This window comes from Stegastes partitus, unplaced genomic scaffold (assembly GCF_000690725.1).
Source record: "Stegastes partitus isolate 25-593 unplaced genomic scaffold, Stegastes_partitus-1.0.2 Scaffold522, whole genome shotgun sequence".
In the NCBI taxonomy this organism is placed as follows: domain Eukaryota; kingdom Metazoa; phylum Chordata; class Actinopteri; family Pomacentridae; genus Stegastes; species Stegastes partitus.
In genome coordinates this window covers 160355-176332 of record NW_007578253.1, presented here as the reverse complement: position 1 = coordinate 176332, position 15978 = coordinate 160355, and the positions used below count along the sequence as shown (strand labels likewise).

Here is a 15978-nt window from a genome sequence, read left to right as displayed (position 1 = left end):
GAGCCCTTCGCTCTCAGACTGCAGGTCTACTTTTGGTTCCCAGAGTTTCCAGAAGTAGAACGGGAGGCAGAGCCTTCAGTTATCAGCTCCTCTGTTGTGGAATCAGCTCCCAGTTTGGTTCCTTCCCACCGTTGCCAACTGCTTGCTCAGAGGGAGTCCAAAGGCAACTTTGGATTGTTGGGTTCTCTGTTTAAATTTGTAATGTCTATACTTTACTATGTTAAGTGCTGTGAGATGTTGTAAACTGTGCTACACAAATAAAATTGACTTCACTTGGCTTGAAAATATTATGAATTCTACTAAATATAAATAATAAATAGAAAAGTAATGTCAAATCAACCTAATGTTTTACAAAGGAATGCATAAGTAAAATGCTCACAACTGACAAGATGTTCTATAAACAAAGTAACCCAAAGTGTCATATCATATATTGACAGCAAAATTAAATTAAAACTCCTGGTAATCAGATTTTGAGTTTAATTGTAAACATGTACTGGCTCCAACCTATGAAGGTATATTTTAAACACTGAAAAATGCTTTTCCCTACATCTGTTGTTTCATCAGTCATTACATCGAGGTTCCTTCTTAGTTCCTGGCTGTAAATGTTCTCTTATTTCTAAGCAACAGAATAAAACTTCTGAATTCAGGGAAATCCTTTTGAAGGATTTTGTAGGCAAATCTGTGAGCAGATAAATAGCAGGAGCTGTTGTCACCACGATACATCCACATCAGAATGAATAATGTAACAAATGTAAGCACATAATAAAGCAGACCTGGCCACATCAATTATTTAAAGAGCCAACAAGATGCACTGGTGTCATCGGTGTACTCTTAAAGACCTCACCGGGAGGAGGTTAGGTTTTCAACATTGAGTTAAGAAAAACTACATGAATGTCGCCATTGCACCTACAAGCCAGGTGGAAAAATACTTTCAATCGCACCTCTGATTTTTGAAGCAACGGGTAAACATAAGTAACCTTTTAGGTACTAAGACATCATTACTGTTCATACTCTGGAACAGAAGACATGACAGGATAAGATAAGATACTGCATGATTTGACATAACCGGACACTGGAGAAACAAGATGTGACAAGAAACAAACAAAAAAAAAAGATCAAGAGAGGTGGTGAAAAAACACGGCATCCCATAAATAGACATTGTATGATCTGGTCCTGCCGTTACCAGTGGTAGACTCATTTTATTTTTTAAATTTCAGATACCTAAGTATATGTGTATGTATGGAAGCATTTGATGCTTTTGAAATAAAAATGAATCAGCATCAAAGTCTTCTGGATAGGCAGAGGCTGCACAAGCTATTCAGTCATGCATGCTGGCTTTGCCTGTGTGGGAGGCAGTGACGTAGAAATTTCCATCACAGCTCCTCCTTTGCATAGTGTCCTCATTTTGTTGATGTCAGTATTTCTAGCACAGCCTTAGATGTGATTGACATTCCCACTCACCTGATCACCTGTTTCCCATTCATAAGTCAGCCTCTCATCATTTAACTCCCATAATTTCCTTTGCAATTTTACATCGTTTTGTATTTTGATATTCAAGTAAATTGTGATATTTTCTATCCGAATCTCTGAGTTGTGCTTATGTGTCCCCTCCTGTTGTGAGACACGCTATCTCAGATATTAAATTTTAAACTGAATCTGAAACCGAAGCAGCTTACCTCCACAGGTGGTATTGGTTCCTGTGGTCCACTAGGCCTTCAGAGCTAAAAGTCCTGGCCAGGTTGGACGCCAGCAGGCGATTTTCTCTGTCAATGGCTGACAGACGTTCATCCTGCAGCTGAACCACAGAAACGAAGACTTCAAACACAAACTGGGGACATTTTTATACAATCGCTATCAGAGAAACGTTAGATGAGCGATAGACTGGGATGTGCTGATCTCTCTGCCACATGTAACATCTACAATACTGACCTGGTTACACTGCAATTAAAAAGAGAAAATGTAAACATGGGAAGGCTTCAGTCTGACTGGAATTGAATGAAATACATTAAACTCACACTGATTAGTTTAACCCCTTGCATTGCAAAAAATTTTGATGGATGGTGATTGCAGATGCATCATCTTGTAAAGTTTAAAAATGGTAGAAAATTGTATTGTGCGTGTGTGTGTGTGTGTGTGTGTGTGTGTGTGTCCACTGACCTGAAGTTTTTTGAGTTTTAGCTGGATGTGAACTGGTGTCCTGATGCCCATAGTGTCCACTACAGGCAGGGCAGAGTTCACCTGGACACATAAACTCAGGTAAGTACAATGTGGATGTGGCCTGTTTTAAAGGATAACCTGTGTAGAGTTTTTTTTTCCTGGGTTTTGTGTGGCTGTATTTGTGAGAGCATGTCCTCCTTATATGCTCCATTAATTCCGCCCCACCACATTTCAGATATTGTACTTTCTACTCAAGTAGCTACAGCTGACTTTTATTATGAAAGTTTTCCACAGTTGATAATATAACAAGTTTGTGAGTCAGTAAGTCCGTACATGAAAAAAAACCTAACATTTTCTAAAACTAATGGTCCCACATCCCTGGTATCCTGGGTGAAAGTCCTTGTCAGACTCATGCCTCTATGTTCTTTGACAGTGGAAACATTTCCTGCTTTGTCTAATTATTCACCTTGTTTCAAAACACACAAACAAAAAAAGAAATTAAGAATGAAGTTTACTTGTATTACATGCCAAGTTTTTGGAGACAGTTTAACAAAAGCTCAAAAAGGCTCAGATAAAGTGATTCTTTGTTTTGTGGAAATTTGACCACTGACTTGTGCAACTACAAACCTCATGTCCTGGGTGGGAAAAGGCAGATTCTTCATACATGAGATTTGTCTCCTAGCTTTCTGTCTCAGTGTTATAAAATCAGATAGGCTACTGCTTTTACAGTTAACATGGCTCCTTTTGTTTTAAAGTGAAAGCAACAGTATTAAGTAAATAAATAAATAAAATATCTGTATGTGGATTCGAAATGAAAGCAACCCTACCAAATCATGAAATGTTCAGGTATTGACAGTTTTATAATGTGTTGCTAAGGATTAGTATGTTGTACTGGTGTAACACTTCAAACCACATCACTATCTCTCCCTTTCCAATCTATAAATCTTATATTATACATATTTAAAACAAAAAAAAAAATCCAACATCCACAAATCAATACTCTTTCACCACTAATCCACCTGCATTTTACCAATATCAAGCCCGTTAACCCTGCACTGTACTGCTCCTTTATTTCTAACACACATCTTCAGCTATAGCCCCAGTAATGCTTTGTCTTCAAACATCTCCTCTCTCATCAGCCCTCCACTTTCTCAGTCCTCGAACAAATCTCACTCACCATCGTATAAGCCTGTGCTGGACTACTGCTGCTTTAGTCAGCAATCCTCTACGGTTCTCTCTTCATTCACCTACCTTGCTGCGGTGATTTTTATAGTTATTCTGGTCCCATCGCTTCTGCAAGTAGCGATTGGTTACGGGTTTAAGTGGCTGGTATGACCTGTGCATGTTGCACCTCTGATGATAACTCACACAGTCACTCATTCACATCTAACTAAGGAGGAGTGTGCTTGTTGTGTGTTTGCACGCCTTGTTAGGTGTCGCTATGGAGATGTACCTCTCTTTGTCTCCTTACAGCCAGATACGTTTCTTATTAATTATTAATGAGCTTATCTTCCTAACTATGCTTAGCAGACATGTGCGCTCACTCATATAACATATTTACATAAGGCTACTGAGTTGTGTGTTTCAGCAACAAGGAAGAGCTCTATCTTCTCAGTTTGGCCCACATTCACACCTACATACATACATACATACAGTTGGAAACCAGAAGTTTACATGCGCTGTGTAAAAAACACACAACCTTTTTTTTTCATGATCTGACATTAAATCAGACTAAACTTTTCCTGTTTCAGCTCAGTAAAGATGAACTAAATTATTTCTATAATGCCAGAATAATGAGAGAGAGAGAATTTTAAATTACTTTCTTCAAAGCCAAGTTTACATACATTTTCTTAGTGTAAGATTCAAGTCACACTTGTAAAAACAGTGATTATTAGCGATGTACAGGTTACATTGGTTCAGTTGTACAGCAGCTATGTTGAGTTCTGTGCTGCGGTGATGCTGTGGTGTGATTGGGGTAGAAGAGTCATGTGACTCGGGGATGGTGAGGAAGGGAATTGGGGGGAGTGTGAAAAAGGAGGAAAAATAAATGCAGTGCTGCTGTTCAAACTATCCAGCTCTGTCCTCCTGTTTTATTAGTACGAGGGTACTCACCGACCCCCAAAATACTTCATATTTATTGTTCCGTTTTATTACTTGCTCTCCATCTGCTGTCCTGTTTTCTCCACCCCCTCATCCCTACTCTCACCCAACCAGTCGAGGCAGAAGGCCGCCTTCCCTGAGCCTGGTTCTGCCGAAGGTTTTTTGTCCCCTCCTTTGGTGGGTTTTTTGTTCCTTCCCACTGTTGCCAACCACTTGCTCAGAGGGAATCCAAAGGCTACTTTGGATTGCTGGGTTCTCTGTTTAAATTTGTAAGGTCTACACCTTACTATGTTAAGCGTTATGTGATGACATATGTTGTAAACTGTGCTATACAAAAAAAATTGACTTGACTTGACTAGATTGTTCCAGACCCTCTGTGGTACCACAGTGGCTCTAGCATCTCCTCTAGTCAGTCAGCTAAGTCTTTCTGCTTCAAATACTTCTGCAATTTCCTACTTACTTGATGTCTCTCCTGTGTGACTCACTTCTGTACCTCTTATCAAGCTCACCTGTGCTCCTACGCTCCATGTCCTCAGCCTTTAGCTTTCCCTTGGTCACTCCTCATCTTTCTCCAACCGTCCCCCTGAGAGGCAGTCAGCCCTCAGCCTTCACTATCCGCTCAGAGACTTTGTATTACAATAAGCAGTGTCGTCTCTGCATTTGGAGCCAGTCGGGCCTGGCCCCACCAGATGTCAAAAAGTTGTTGTAAACTGCGCTATACAAATAAAATTTAATTTAATTGAAATTGAATAGAGTCATCACTCTATCACCACTTCACGTTATAGTAACATTGCCTTTAAATTGTATGGCTTGATTCAAAAATTTTGGGTTTCCTTCCACAAACCTCTCACAATGGTTTGCTGGAATTCCTCCTGACAGAACTGGTGTAACTGAGTCAGGTTTGTTGGATGCTTTGCTCGCACACACGTTTTCAGCTCTGCCCACAAATTTTCTACGGGATTGAGATCAGGGCTTTGTGATGGCCACTCCAAAACATTGACTTTGTTGTCCTGAAGACACTTTGTAACTAATTTGCGGGTATGCTTACTGTCATTGTCCATTTGGAAGAGCCATTGTGCACAAGCAAAATACCCCCCACTGAATGATGCTGCCACCCCCGTACTTCACAGTTAGGATGGTTCACTTGTAGTTTCATCTGACTGCAGGACATGTCTCCAAAAATTAAGGTCTTTGTCCTAGTGTGCATTTTTAAACTGTAATCTGGCTTTTTTTTAATGTTGCTTTTGGAGTAATGTCTTCTTCTTGTCGAAGTAGCCTTTTAGTCCATGTCAGCACAGGACTGGTTTCACTGTGGATCATGACACTCTCTTACCCGCTTCAGTCAGCATCTTCACAGATTCTTTAGCTTTTGTTCTCAGGTTGATACGCACATTTTGCACCAAAACATGTTGATCTCTAGGACACAGAACCATCTCCTTCCTCAGCAGTTTGATGGCTGGACATTCCCATGTTGTTTATACTTGTGTATAGTTGTTTGAACAGATGAACGTGGAACCTTCAGGCATCTGGAAATTGCGCCCAAGGATGAACCAGACTTGTGGAGGTTCACAATTCTCTTCCTGATATCTTGGCAGATTTCTTAAAATTTTCCATGTTGTCACAGTAGGAAGCAGTGTGTTTGAGGTGTGCCTTAAAATACATCCACAGGTGTGCCTCCAATTAACTCAAATGTTGTCAGTTAATAAATCAAAAGCTTCTAAAGCCATGACATCATCACCATCTGGGCTTTTATACAGTCTATGGCGCAGCTCAGTGCGTCCCGGACCCGCCCACTTTTGCTGTAAGCCAATTAATTTTGTCTTTATTTGCGTTTGTCTTCTGTGGTTGGATATCAAAACTGTCCTTCGACGTTCTTATGACTGTGCTATCTGACACCGTCACACGGCCTTTCCCCTCCTCATCTACTGTCCTGACAGCTAAAGACATGGGCCATGCCGTCAGTGGAGAAAAGACTGGTCATAGAAAAGACTGCATGTAGAATACATGCAACTGGGTTTAACCTCAGACAGATCTGACATGAGAACGCCGTAGTTTATTATTTTTAAAGTCATTTTGGTCACCCACCTGTCAGAGCACACCACAGCCACCAAACAGCATCTACCACAGCCTGCTATGTGGTGCGTTCAGGGAGCATCAGTAAATCGTAGCGTCTATCGATAAGAAAATGTTCAGCAAGTCATATGTTTTGCCTTCGACCAGGTGGGAGGTGCAACAAAATGAGAAAGTGGATCTTACTGGTGCTTCCAGTGAAAAAGTCAGCCTGGATCCCTGAATAGTGTTTTTTTTTTCATTCTTTCCGTTGTGTGTTTTGAGTTTGCACAGATCCTTTAAATAGTGATGAATGGTTTTGAAATTTAGTCCTGGTCAGTCTTGATAATGTCTAATGAGATTATGATTAGAACATCCTCCAAAGGTAGACAATTTGCATTCCTGTGAATAGCTGTGCCTGATGTTACTCATATTCGTATTTCTGATTTAAAATTAAAGGTCATTTGCAGACTGCGAAAAAAACGGATAAAGAGCGTCTTTTTCAGTTTTTGTATGTAACGGCCAGGCGAGACCCACACAAATCATAAACTGCTATGAAATAACCTGTACACACATAAATGTTTTTGCTAAATGCATTTCAGTGTCACTTTATTGATGCCGATGTGTTTTGGAGGAGAGGAAACAAGGGGAAAGAGAGCAGGGGGGAGTGACACGCAACAAGCAGAGTGCGACCGGCCAGGATGCTGCTCAGGGAATTGGCGTTCACGTGGTAGGCGTCCTCATCTACTGGGTCACCCGCATTTAAACATCTTATTCACAGTATGTCGTCAAATTCTAAAGTTGTGATTTCTGTCCACTGTAAGCCAACAAACTCACTCCAGGTCCAGTGACTCCCTTGATCCACTTTTCCGGAATTTAGTTATATTGTCCCTAAGATGCCGTTTGTCTGTCTGTTGCTATCTGTGTATCTCTTAACAGGAATATCGAAACTCTGGGAATGTCATGTGGAGTGCCCCGCAATTAGCTATATTTCCAGCCAACCCCTAGAAACTGACTCCAAAATGCTTTTGTTTCCCAGTTTTCTCCAGGAGAGGACTGTGTGATGGCTGCGGTCCAGTGAACTGGGAGCACGTTGACTGGTGCGTCTGTTTCACCCACCAGTTTGGGAGCTTGGTCTTGGATGTTTTTACTGGAATTATCCGAACCTATGGAGTGTATATGAATATTAATCGGACGGGGATTCCAAACGGGGTAAGTGGACGTGTTAATGTGGGCTCTCTTGGTTAAGGATTTGGGGCCACCTTTCAAAACGCGGGATTGCCTGTTAGCTATCCCGGGGGTTAGCTACGCAGGCTAGCTGTTGTCTTTGTCTGGGGAGACCCGGCAGCTAAGCGGCGGGCGTCCATCGTCGGACACGTCCCCGTCTGACCCGCTTGTTTCCCTTTATAGCCTAGCTACAAAATCCACCACCACCTCCACATTAAGTATATTGTACTTCTGTCAGGGTGTTCGTGCTGCTCAGTAGCTTCACATTACCGATTTGCTATTTGTTTTTACCTTCCGCATTCCCTGCTGTTTAGCCTATTTTCAAGCTATTGCAGTATTATAAAAACAATGATGAGTTATTTCTCTTTGTGTCTTTCTCGTTGTCTCTTTGCCCGAATGCCTTACAACCCAAATATGACTGTAGGGATTAATGCTGTATAATATTAAAACAACAAGTAAAATGTAATCACAGTCCGATGATGGGGAGGTTGAAAGCCCCGCATCGGTAATTGTCCATCACACGACAAACGTTAGGTCACCCCTTATAAACACGACCTGTACAACTTCATACACTGGAGCTTTGCATTGGCTACATGTCTTTAATGTTAACTTTAAATGGTAGGGTAGAACGAATAAAATTAGTCATTTATTTTAAAAGTTTCAAAGAAACTAAGGGATACTCGCCATATGAGCAAATCAACCTGCGTCCGATAATGGATCTCATTAGACTTGTAGCGGGCCGTTGTGGGCCTCAGATCAGCTACAGAGATAATATTCAATGCCTGCATACTATTTGTTGATGGACCAGTACGTTGATGCTGTTGTGCGTATTTGATATTGGTATTAGTCAGCTAACGAGGCTGTAAGACGTTATTAATGTGCGCTAATAGACAGTAAAGATCCGCAGTTGACGCGTCAGCCACCGCTAACTAGCCTGCCGAATAATTCAGCTAGCCGTGGCTAAGTTAGAAAGAACCGTGGGGTTGTTTTTCGTGGGACACATTTTCTTTACTTTTGCAAATAACTAACTCCCACATATTCATAGTAGTATTAGATTTGTGTAGTGCCCACATGACCTAACCAGGCAAACGTCCAAAGCTGACTGTCGTTAGTAACGTTAGTTGGACATTTGGCCTGTTATCAGGCTAACCACATGATGTAAATAGCAACAAAACCAGACTTCCAGGTGCAACTTTAAGTTTGACTTGCAGCACTGTTGAAACCAAACTTGCAGTTGTTAGGGTTAGCCACTTGTAATGTGACCAAATGCCATGTTGTTGTGATCACATAACATAAGCAGGGATTGAAGGCCTGTGACATTGGTTAGTAGACAAGCCTACTGGGAAGAAAAGTACTGAACATTGGTCGTTTAAATGCCTTATCGTTGCTCTGTCAAGGTGTGTGAGTCCACTTATTCAATGAAGTCACCTGTATCCACTTTTTGTAAGCAACCTAAAGGAGCTTGTCTGTAAACAAACAAACAAAAAAAACACTTCTTTGCTGTAAATAACCAAGTGATGTATAATGCATAATAATGCAACACAAAACAAAAAAACTACATGTGAACTAATAGCAGCTTATCCAACTGTTTAAAATAGAAGTAGCCTAGTTTATTTCTGTTTTCTTAAACTGTCAAATTGAAACTTTATTATTTAATCTGAGGATTTTCTCTTTACAGACCCTCATATTGACTTTTACTATACTGCATTACCATGCCCTAATGATCAGCTGATGTGGGTCTGTCATTGATGGATACCTTTGTTTATAGAAGTGGTAGCTATTGGCCAATATATAATGCTGATAGGGATGTGCAGAGAAACTATACTCAGAGACCAAGTTGATACCAAAATTCTTATAACATGACAGTACTGATTTTCTGTTGCACTGAAACTACCGTAGCTGTCGCTGATAGCCTACTCAAGATTGTCATTTCTCTAGTGTGGCGATGGTAAATGCAGATGGATGCAACTTGTGGAGAAAAAAAAACAGTTCAATATCTATCTGTATGGAGATATGAAGTGTTTTGAGTTGATGATCAGAGACCAGTTATAGATGACCAAAGTCGTTGTTACTTTAAGTTAACAGGATGTCATCACAGTGTTAACAGTCTGAAATGTTCGTGTTAAAACCCTTTCAGACATGCACTCAGTTCTGTTAATGATGGCCTCATTGGCAACAGCAGTAACTTCTGCTTCTACTAATAAGTTTTAATTATAAATTGTCCCTTACATGGACACAGTATTGATTAAGATCTAACAGCAGGTTACACTGTGTGCTTCTGGTCATCTCTGACAGAGTCACAGTTTATCAGCTGCAGTTAAATATTTTATTCCATCTCCACTGACCTCAGGTTGAGCCCTGAACTTTAAGTTTTGCTGTTCAATAAATCAGAAATAAACTGGGCTGTTAGTTATTCTACATGTTGATCAGTGACTGTTAGCTTAGTCCTAGCCTGTTATTGCATCATTGTGCATCATCCATCACTTGTTGTATTGTCCAGTCTTGTGTGAATGACATATATCACATTCATGCTGTGGTTTCCTCCAGCACGGTGGCGGATATCTCTGCCTGAGGCCATGACGAACATTAACAGAAATGTTGAAATGATTAGATTCACATTAACAGATTGATGAAGCCGGCAATGTTCTATATTACATTTGTGAAACAGGCTTTTATGACCTGTGCCAGCTGTATTTGTTGTAGCAGTGCTGCACACACAACATTCACAAGGCTTTTTCTGCTTGTTTAGGCTTGTTTACACACGACTCTCTACAAGCTGGAGTAGGTTTAGAAGATGGATAGATTTATGGATATTGCGATACAATCTTTTCATTGGCTTATTTACTGATATGATATCAAAATTGGTATTGAAAGCCATATAACTAATTCACTGATAGCAACTGTGGGATTCCTGCCAAATTTCTTGGGTTGTGTGTTTGAGTTGAGAAATAAACCTCAAAGTCGTCAGTAAACTGCATTTTTCTTGATAATCAGTCTGTGATGCACTACAATGTTGTGGTAGACCTTCTTGTTCATGATATCGTCGATTGTCACTGATTTTTCTTTGCCGTTTCCACAAATGGAACCCCATACCGTAATGGAATCTCTACTGTGTTTCACTGTGGATGCAGTGCATCTGGCATCAAAACGTTCTCCAGCTTTTCTGCGGACATAAACACGACAATGTTGGCCATAGAGCTCAAACTCAGACTCCTCTGTCCAGACTACCTTCTTCCAGTCATCAACAGTCCAATGTTTGAGCTCTCTGGCAAATCTGAGGTGTTTCTGGATGTTTGTAGGCCTCAGTAATGGCTTCTTAGCAGCTCTTCTTCCCTTTCAGCCTTGTTCCATCAGTCGTCTCTTATAGTCATTCTGGAGACTTTCTCAGACTCTGATCTAGAAGCATTTATCTCTGACTGAAGATCAGCAGTGGTCTTCCTTCTGTCTCTAGTACTTTAAAAGCTTGAGGTGTCTGACATCTGCTTCAGTGAACTTTGGTTTCCTGCCTCTTCCTTAGCACATTTTGTAAGTACCAGTGTTGGCAGTTGACTCCAAAGCGCACTTGCACTGTGAGAACACTTTATGTTTTTCCCTATTTGTCTCAGAGACCATCCAGCATCACAAAGTGCTTTAATGTGGACTCTTCAATTTTCAGTGAGCTCTTGACATTTTACCATTTTGAATGGGAATAAGGAATCTGAAACTGAATTCACCTTTTTATACCCAAATTTAAGCTGTCTTACTAATATTCAAAACAAACATTTCTGTTCAGGAATGCAAATAAATAACTATGATATGACATCTTTATCAAGAAATAATAATGTGCCTTACTGTTTTTTCATTTTCTTTTGCAGAACTACATTTGAAAAATCCGAAGGTTCAAAAACACTTTATTGTCATTTCAAACACATACCAGCTGTACAGTACACAGTGAAATGAGACGTTTCCCCAGATCCAGAGCCAAGGTGCTACATGCAATAACCACAATGAACATTAACAAGCTCTATGCAGAGCTACATGCGCAGACCTTGGGTTACGGCTGGGACGATGTAAGCATAGGACATATAGTGCAAAGAATGCAGTGTAGTAAAAGATCAAACTATGGGAACATAGTGGTGTAGTACAAACGTGCAATTTGAACAGTGCAGCAATTAGTAATAGCACAGAACAGTAAGTTAACTCAAGACAAAAACAACACAGCGCTAACATATTTAGCATGATGAAGGTAGTGTGTGTGTGTGTGTTTGTGTATTAGTCCAGTCCTTGAATGTTTAGCAGTCTTATGACTTGAGGGATGAAGCTGTTGCACAGTTGGGCCGTGCGGGTCTGCATGCTTCTGAACCTTCAGCCAGACGGAAGGAGTGTAAAGAGTTTGTGTGAAGGGTGTGTGGGGTCCTTCACAATGCTGGTGGCTTCTTGGGTGCAGGGTGTGGTATAAATGTCTTTGATGTAGGGGAGAGACACTCCAGTGATCTTTTCTGCTGTCCTCACTATGCTCTGGAGGATCTTGTGGTCCGAGACAGTGCAGTTTCCAAACCAGGTAGGGATGCAGCTGCTCAGGATGCTCTCAGTAGTCCCTCTGTAGAATATTGTCAGTGTGTGAGGTGGGCTTTCCTCAGCCTCCGCAGGAAGTAGAGTTGTTGCTGGGCGTTCTTTGCTATGGAGCTGGTGTTGAGGGACCAAGTGGGGGACTCGGCCAGGTGGACACCAAGGAATTTGGTGCTCTGGACGATCTCCACAGTGGAGCCATTGATGGTCAGTGTGCATGCTCCCTTTGTCCACTCCTGAAGTTCACAACCATCTCTTTAGTCTTGTCCACATTCAGAGACAGGTTGTTGACTCGGCACCAGTCCGTTAGCTGCTCCACCTCCTCTCTGTAAGCTGACTTGTTGTTCCTGCTGATGAGACCCACCACGGTCATGTTGTCAGCAAACTTTATGATGAAGTTTGAACTGTGCATTGCTGCACAGTTGTGAGTCACCAGAGTGAATAGCATTGGACTGAGCACACAGCCCTGGGGGGCCCCAGTGCTCGTTGTGGTGTTGGAGGTGCTGCTCCCGATCCAGACTGACTGGGGTCTTCGAGTGAGGAAGTCCAGGATCCAGTTTTGGAGGGAGGTGTTTAGGCCCAGCAGGCCCAGCTTTCTAATCAGGTGCTGGGGGATGATTGTGTTGAATGCTGAGCTGGTCTATAAACAGCATCCTGACATCCTGGTGTCTTTGTTGTCCAGGTGGGTGAGGGCCAGGTGGAGGGTGGAGGAGATGGTGTTGTCTGTGGAGCGGTTGGAACGATATGCAAACTGCAGGGGGTCTAGTGAGGGGGGCAACAGGGTCTGAATGTGCCTCATGACGAGCCTCTCGAAGCACTTCATTGTGTTTCATCATGGATAACAATAATAATTCTATTCTAGCATTTAAAGATATCATTTCGGTTCAAGAACGTCTACATACTGGTGTATTAACCATCACAGAAACATGAATAATAATTTTGGTAGTTACCAGTGGTGTTAATTTAAGGCAGCTGTGGCATAAACCTTACATTGGGTGGTGGTCTAGTAAATTTGTCAAGCACTGTAGTCGTTAAAGAATACTTTCAGAATGAACTAATAAAGTTGTCCCCTGTATCAGGGCCGACTCATGCGTATTTTCAGCAGATCATTGGCATTAACTAAAGTTGAGCAGAGGCTGATTCTTTCTTTATTATATTGCATTTTGAACACCTCAGCCTGCTTGTGTTGCTACACTACTGTCCTCTTTAATAGTCTACAGCACAAACATCCCATACATTATTTGGATTCACAGTAATAACTGTGAATTTTGACATCAAGGTTGACAAAACATGGCATATCTCCAACCGTTTCCCTCGCTTGTTATCAACGAGTAGCAAGCAAAAAAAAATTTGAGTCACAATAAACACTGAATTAGTTAACAAAGCCTTAAATGTATCTGTTCTTAAAAGGAAACTAGGATTAAAAGGCATTAAAGCCTATTTCAAATACATTTTAACCAAGGTAGAACTGAAGTGAGCAGGTAGTTGCATTAATCTGTAATGAAGTGTATGAAACAGATAGTTTTCTGACAGAAGATGCTCAGAAAAGTCAAACTGTTGTCAAAACTGAGCACTTTTCAAGTCAGGCTCCACTTTTTTGAATGATCTAAATTTCTTACATATGCCTTTTTATTTTTGCTTAGTCAAACATTCAGAAGTAGCTGCTTACCATGTAGCAGGGGTGGATCTAGGGAAATATTCATGAGGTGGCAAAGGGGTGGCATATAGATTTTAGGGTGTGTGTGTGTATATATAATCAACTTAATCCTTTTCCCCTCTGGAAAAATTGTGTGATGGGGTCCATGGAGGGCAAAGAGGATAGAGTAAAAATAAATAAAGGTATTATAGTTTACAAACTGAAGTATTACAAACTACAAATGACAGTGAAGCAAACTTCTTTGCTGTGAACTACATTAACTGTTTAGTCTTTGTTCCTTGTGCAGTTATTTTTGAAGAACACTAACATGTCAGCTTTCTCGGGCAAGAGCCGAGCCGCTCCACATTGAGAGTGTATACCCTGCTGTGGAGAAAACTCGCTCTGAAGGAGTGGAAGAGGCTTGAATGCGCAGATATTTTTTGGCCAAGCTGGCCAGCATAGGCATATGTTCCCTCTCCTGTCACCAACACAAGAGGGAAGGCACTGAGCTGAGGACTGCTGGAAAGCTCTGGTAGATCTGCAGCTCGTTCTTGGCCTTTTCAGCCAACAAAGGTGTACTGATGTCTGCCTCAGTCTGTAGTAGGTATGTTCAGGGTATGAGCAAAACACCCCATCTTCATAACGTGCATTTTCTTGACAGCTACATCCATGTTGGCAGTAGGGGTACTTTGGTATCAGGGCCTTAGTCATCTTACTACAAATAACAACAGCACTAACCTTAATAAAATAAGAATAAAAATAACTGCTTTTTCATCAGCGGGCTCCATCACACACACACGTGATCACTTATTTTATGTAGTAGTAATTTGCCTAAACCATGGGGTGTCCACTGTTGTAAAGGTCAACATTCCTTTAACCACAAATGCAGTCACAGCCCGGTGACACCCATCTGCTCTCTGATGGGACAAGGCCGTCTGCTTGGCTTTTGTAAAGGTAGTCACCGTTGCAGCTCTCACTTTAACTTCAGGGCCGGTTGACAACGGGTCAGACGGACCTGTAAATGAAAACAAGCATTTACATTAACGTTGCAAGGTGCGAGGAACCGAGCTGATAATAACTAATGCAAGTTAAAATGCCAAGCGAACGTCATCTTAAACACTAGGCTTATTTACGTGGAGCAGACAAAGATGATGATGCCTCACTTGCATCATCATTGTCGCTGTTGCCATCACCAAACGTTAAGGCCATTTCTTCTCCCATGTTGCTGGCTGCAGACGACGAGTCGCTAACAGATGCAGGCGTGCTAATGGTGCCGAATGCAGGAGTTGTACCCGTAGATCTGAGGCTCTTGAAAACTGTGCACTCTTCAGCCTTGAGAAAAATCTTGTGCTTAACCAGGTGCTTCCTCAGATTAGAAGTGTTTCTTCCACTGACCTTCCACTTCGCATCACAAACATTGCAGTGAGCATAATCTGCATCACATTTTGAAAAGTGGAGCCATACTTTCGAGCGCTTTCTATCAGCCATGCTTGTTTTGTTGACTGAACCTGCAGCTACTGACGTCATTGCGCTCTAGTGCGTGCAATGGTGTGTTCATGTCCGGCGTAGCACATAGAAACATGTTTACCTTTACCTTTTTTTTTTCAGCACATCACCACCGATATGATCTATTATTTTTTTCACTTTAACTTACTATATTAGCATTTTGGGCTCAAAAACACACAAAAAAATACAAAATCCAATTAGAAAAAATGTATTATTTATTACAATAAAAACCACAAACATGCTGAACGAAGCATTTTGAAGGTTGAAAATGTAACCATAGATTGCAGATATGAATCTGAAAAGGTAAATTTGATATAAAAAATACAAATACTTTCAACTACAGACAAAGCAGGTGTGGCTTTCTCTCTGTTTTTATCGATGCCACTCTTGAAAATAGTTTCTGTCCAGAATGAGGCAGACAGTCAAACCACAGGAGCTGCACTTCCACTGACTTTCTTTCACTTTTGTTTTGTCCGTCACAAAAAATCTGTCGCAAAAAATGATGGAGATGTAGAGGCCTGCAGCCTATATTGTGTTCATAACTTCATATCTCCGGTTTTGTGTGGTCTATGGACGTGAAACGAAAACTGGGAGAGAGTTTGATGTCTGCACTTTTGAGAGAAGTTGACAGCATCAAAAATGTCATGATTATATCACGGCGGCCTTTTGCGTACAGTTATATTACCGTGTGGTCTAACCCGACTGCTGTGTTACTTTCATGTCTTGCTGGCCGTGCCTGTCGTCCACGTGAGCGA

The 15978-nt window shown here is 41.3% G+C and overlaps 2 protein-coding genes across 5 annotated transcripts in view; one reads left to right on the top strand and one right to left on the bottom strand.

Moving 5' to 3' along the window:
* The window catches only part of LOC103361674 (uncharacterized protein C17orf105 homolog), a 12270-nt gene extending 8769 nt beyond the window's left edge, over positions 1–3501 (bottom strand). Inside the window, exons 1-3 of the mRNA XM_008287818.1 lie at positions 3409–3501; positions 2158–2238; positions 1677–1795 (exon numbers count right to left, since the gene is read on the bottom strand). Coding sequence (XP_008286040.1) covers positions 1677–1795; positions 2158–2238; positions 3409–3501 — 293 coding nt within the window. The remainder of the gene's footprint in view (positions 1–1676; positions 1796–2157; positions 2239–3408) is intronic.
* A 3764-nt stretch (positions 3502–7265) lies between these two features.
* Positions 7266–15978, top strand: part of LOC103361667 (zinc finger protein 609-like) — a 45909-nt gene continuing 37196 nt past the window's right edge. For all 4 annotated transcript variants that reach the window (XM_008287811.1, XM_008287809.1, XM_008287810.1 and 1 more), the window contains exon 1: positions 7266–7518. The gene's annotated coding sequence lies outside the window, so the exon portion shown is untranslated. The remainder of the gene's footprint in view (positions 7519–15978) is intronic.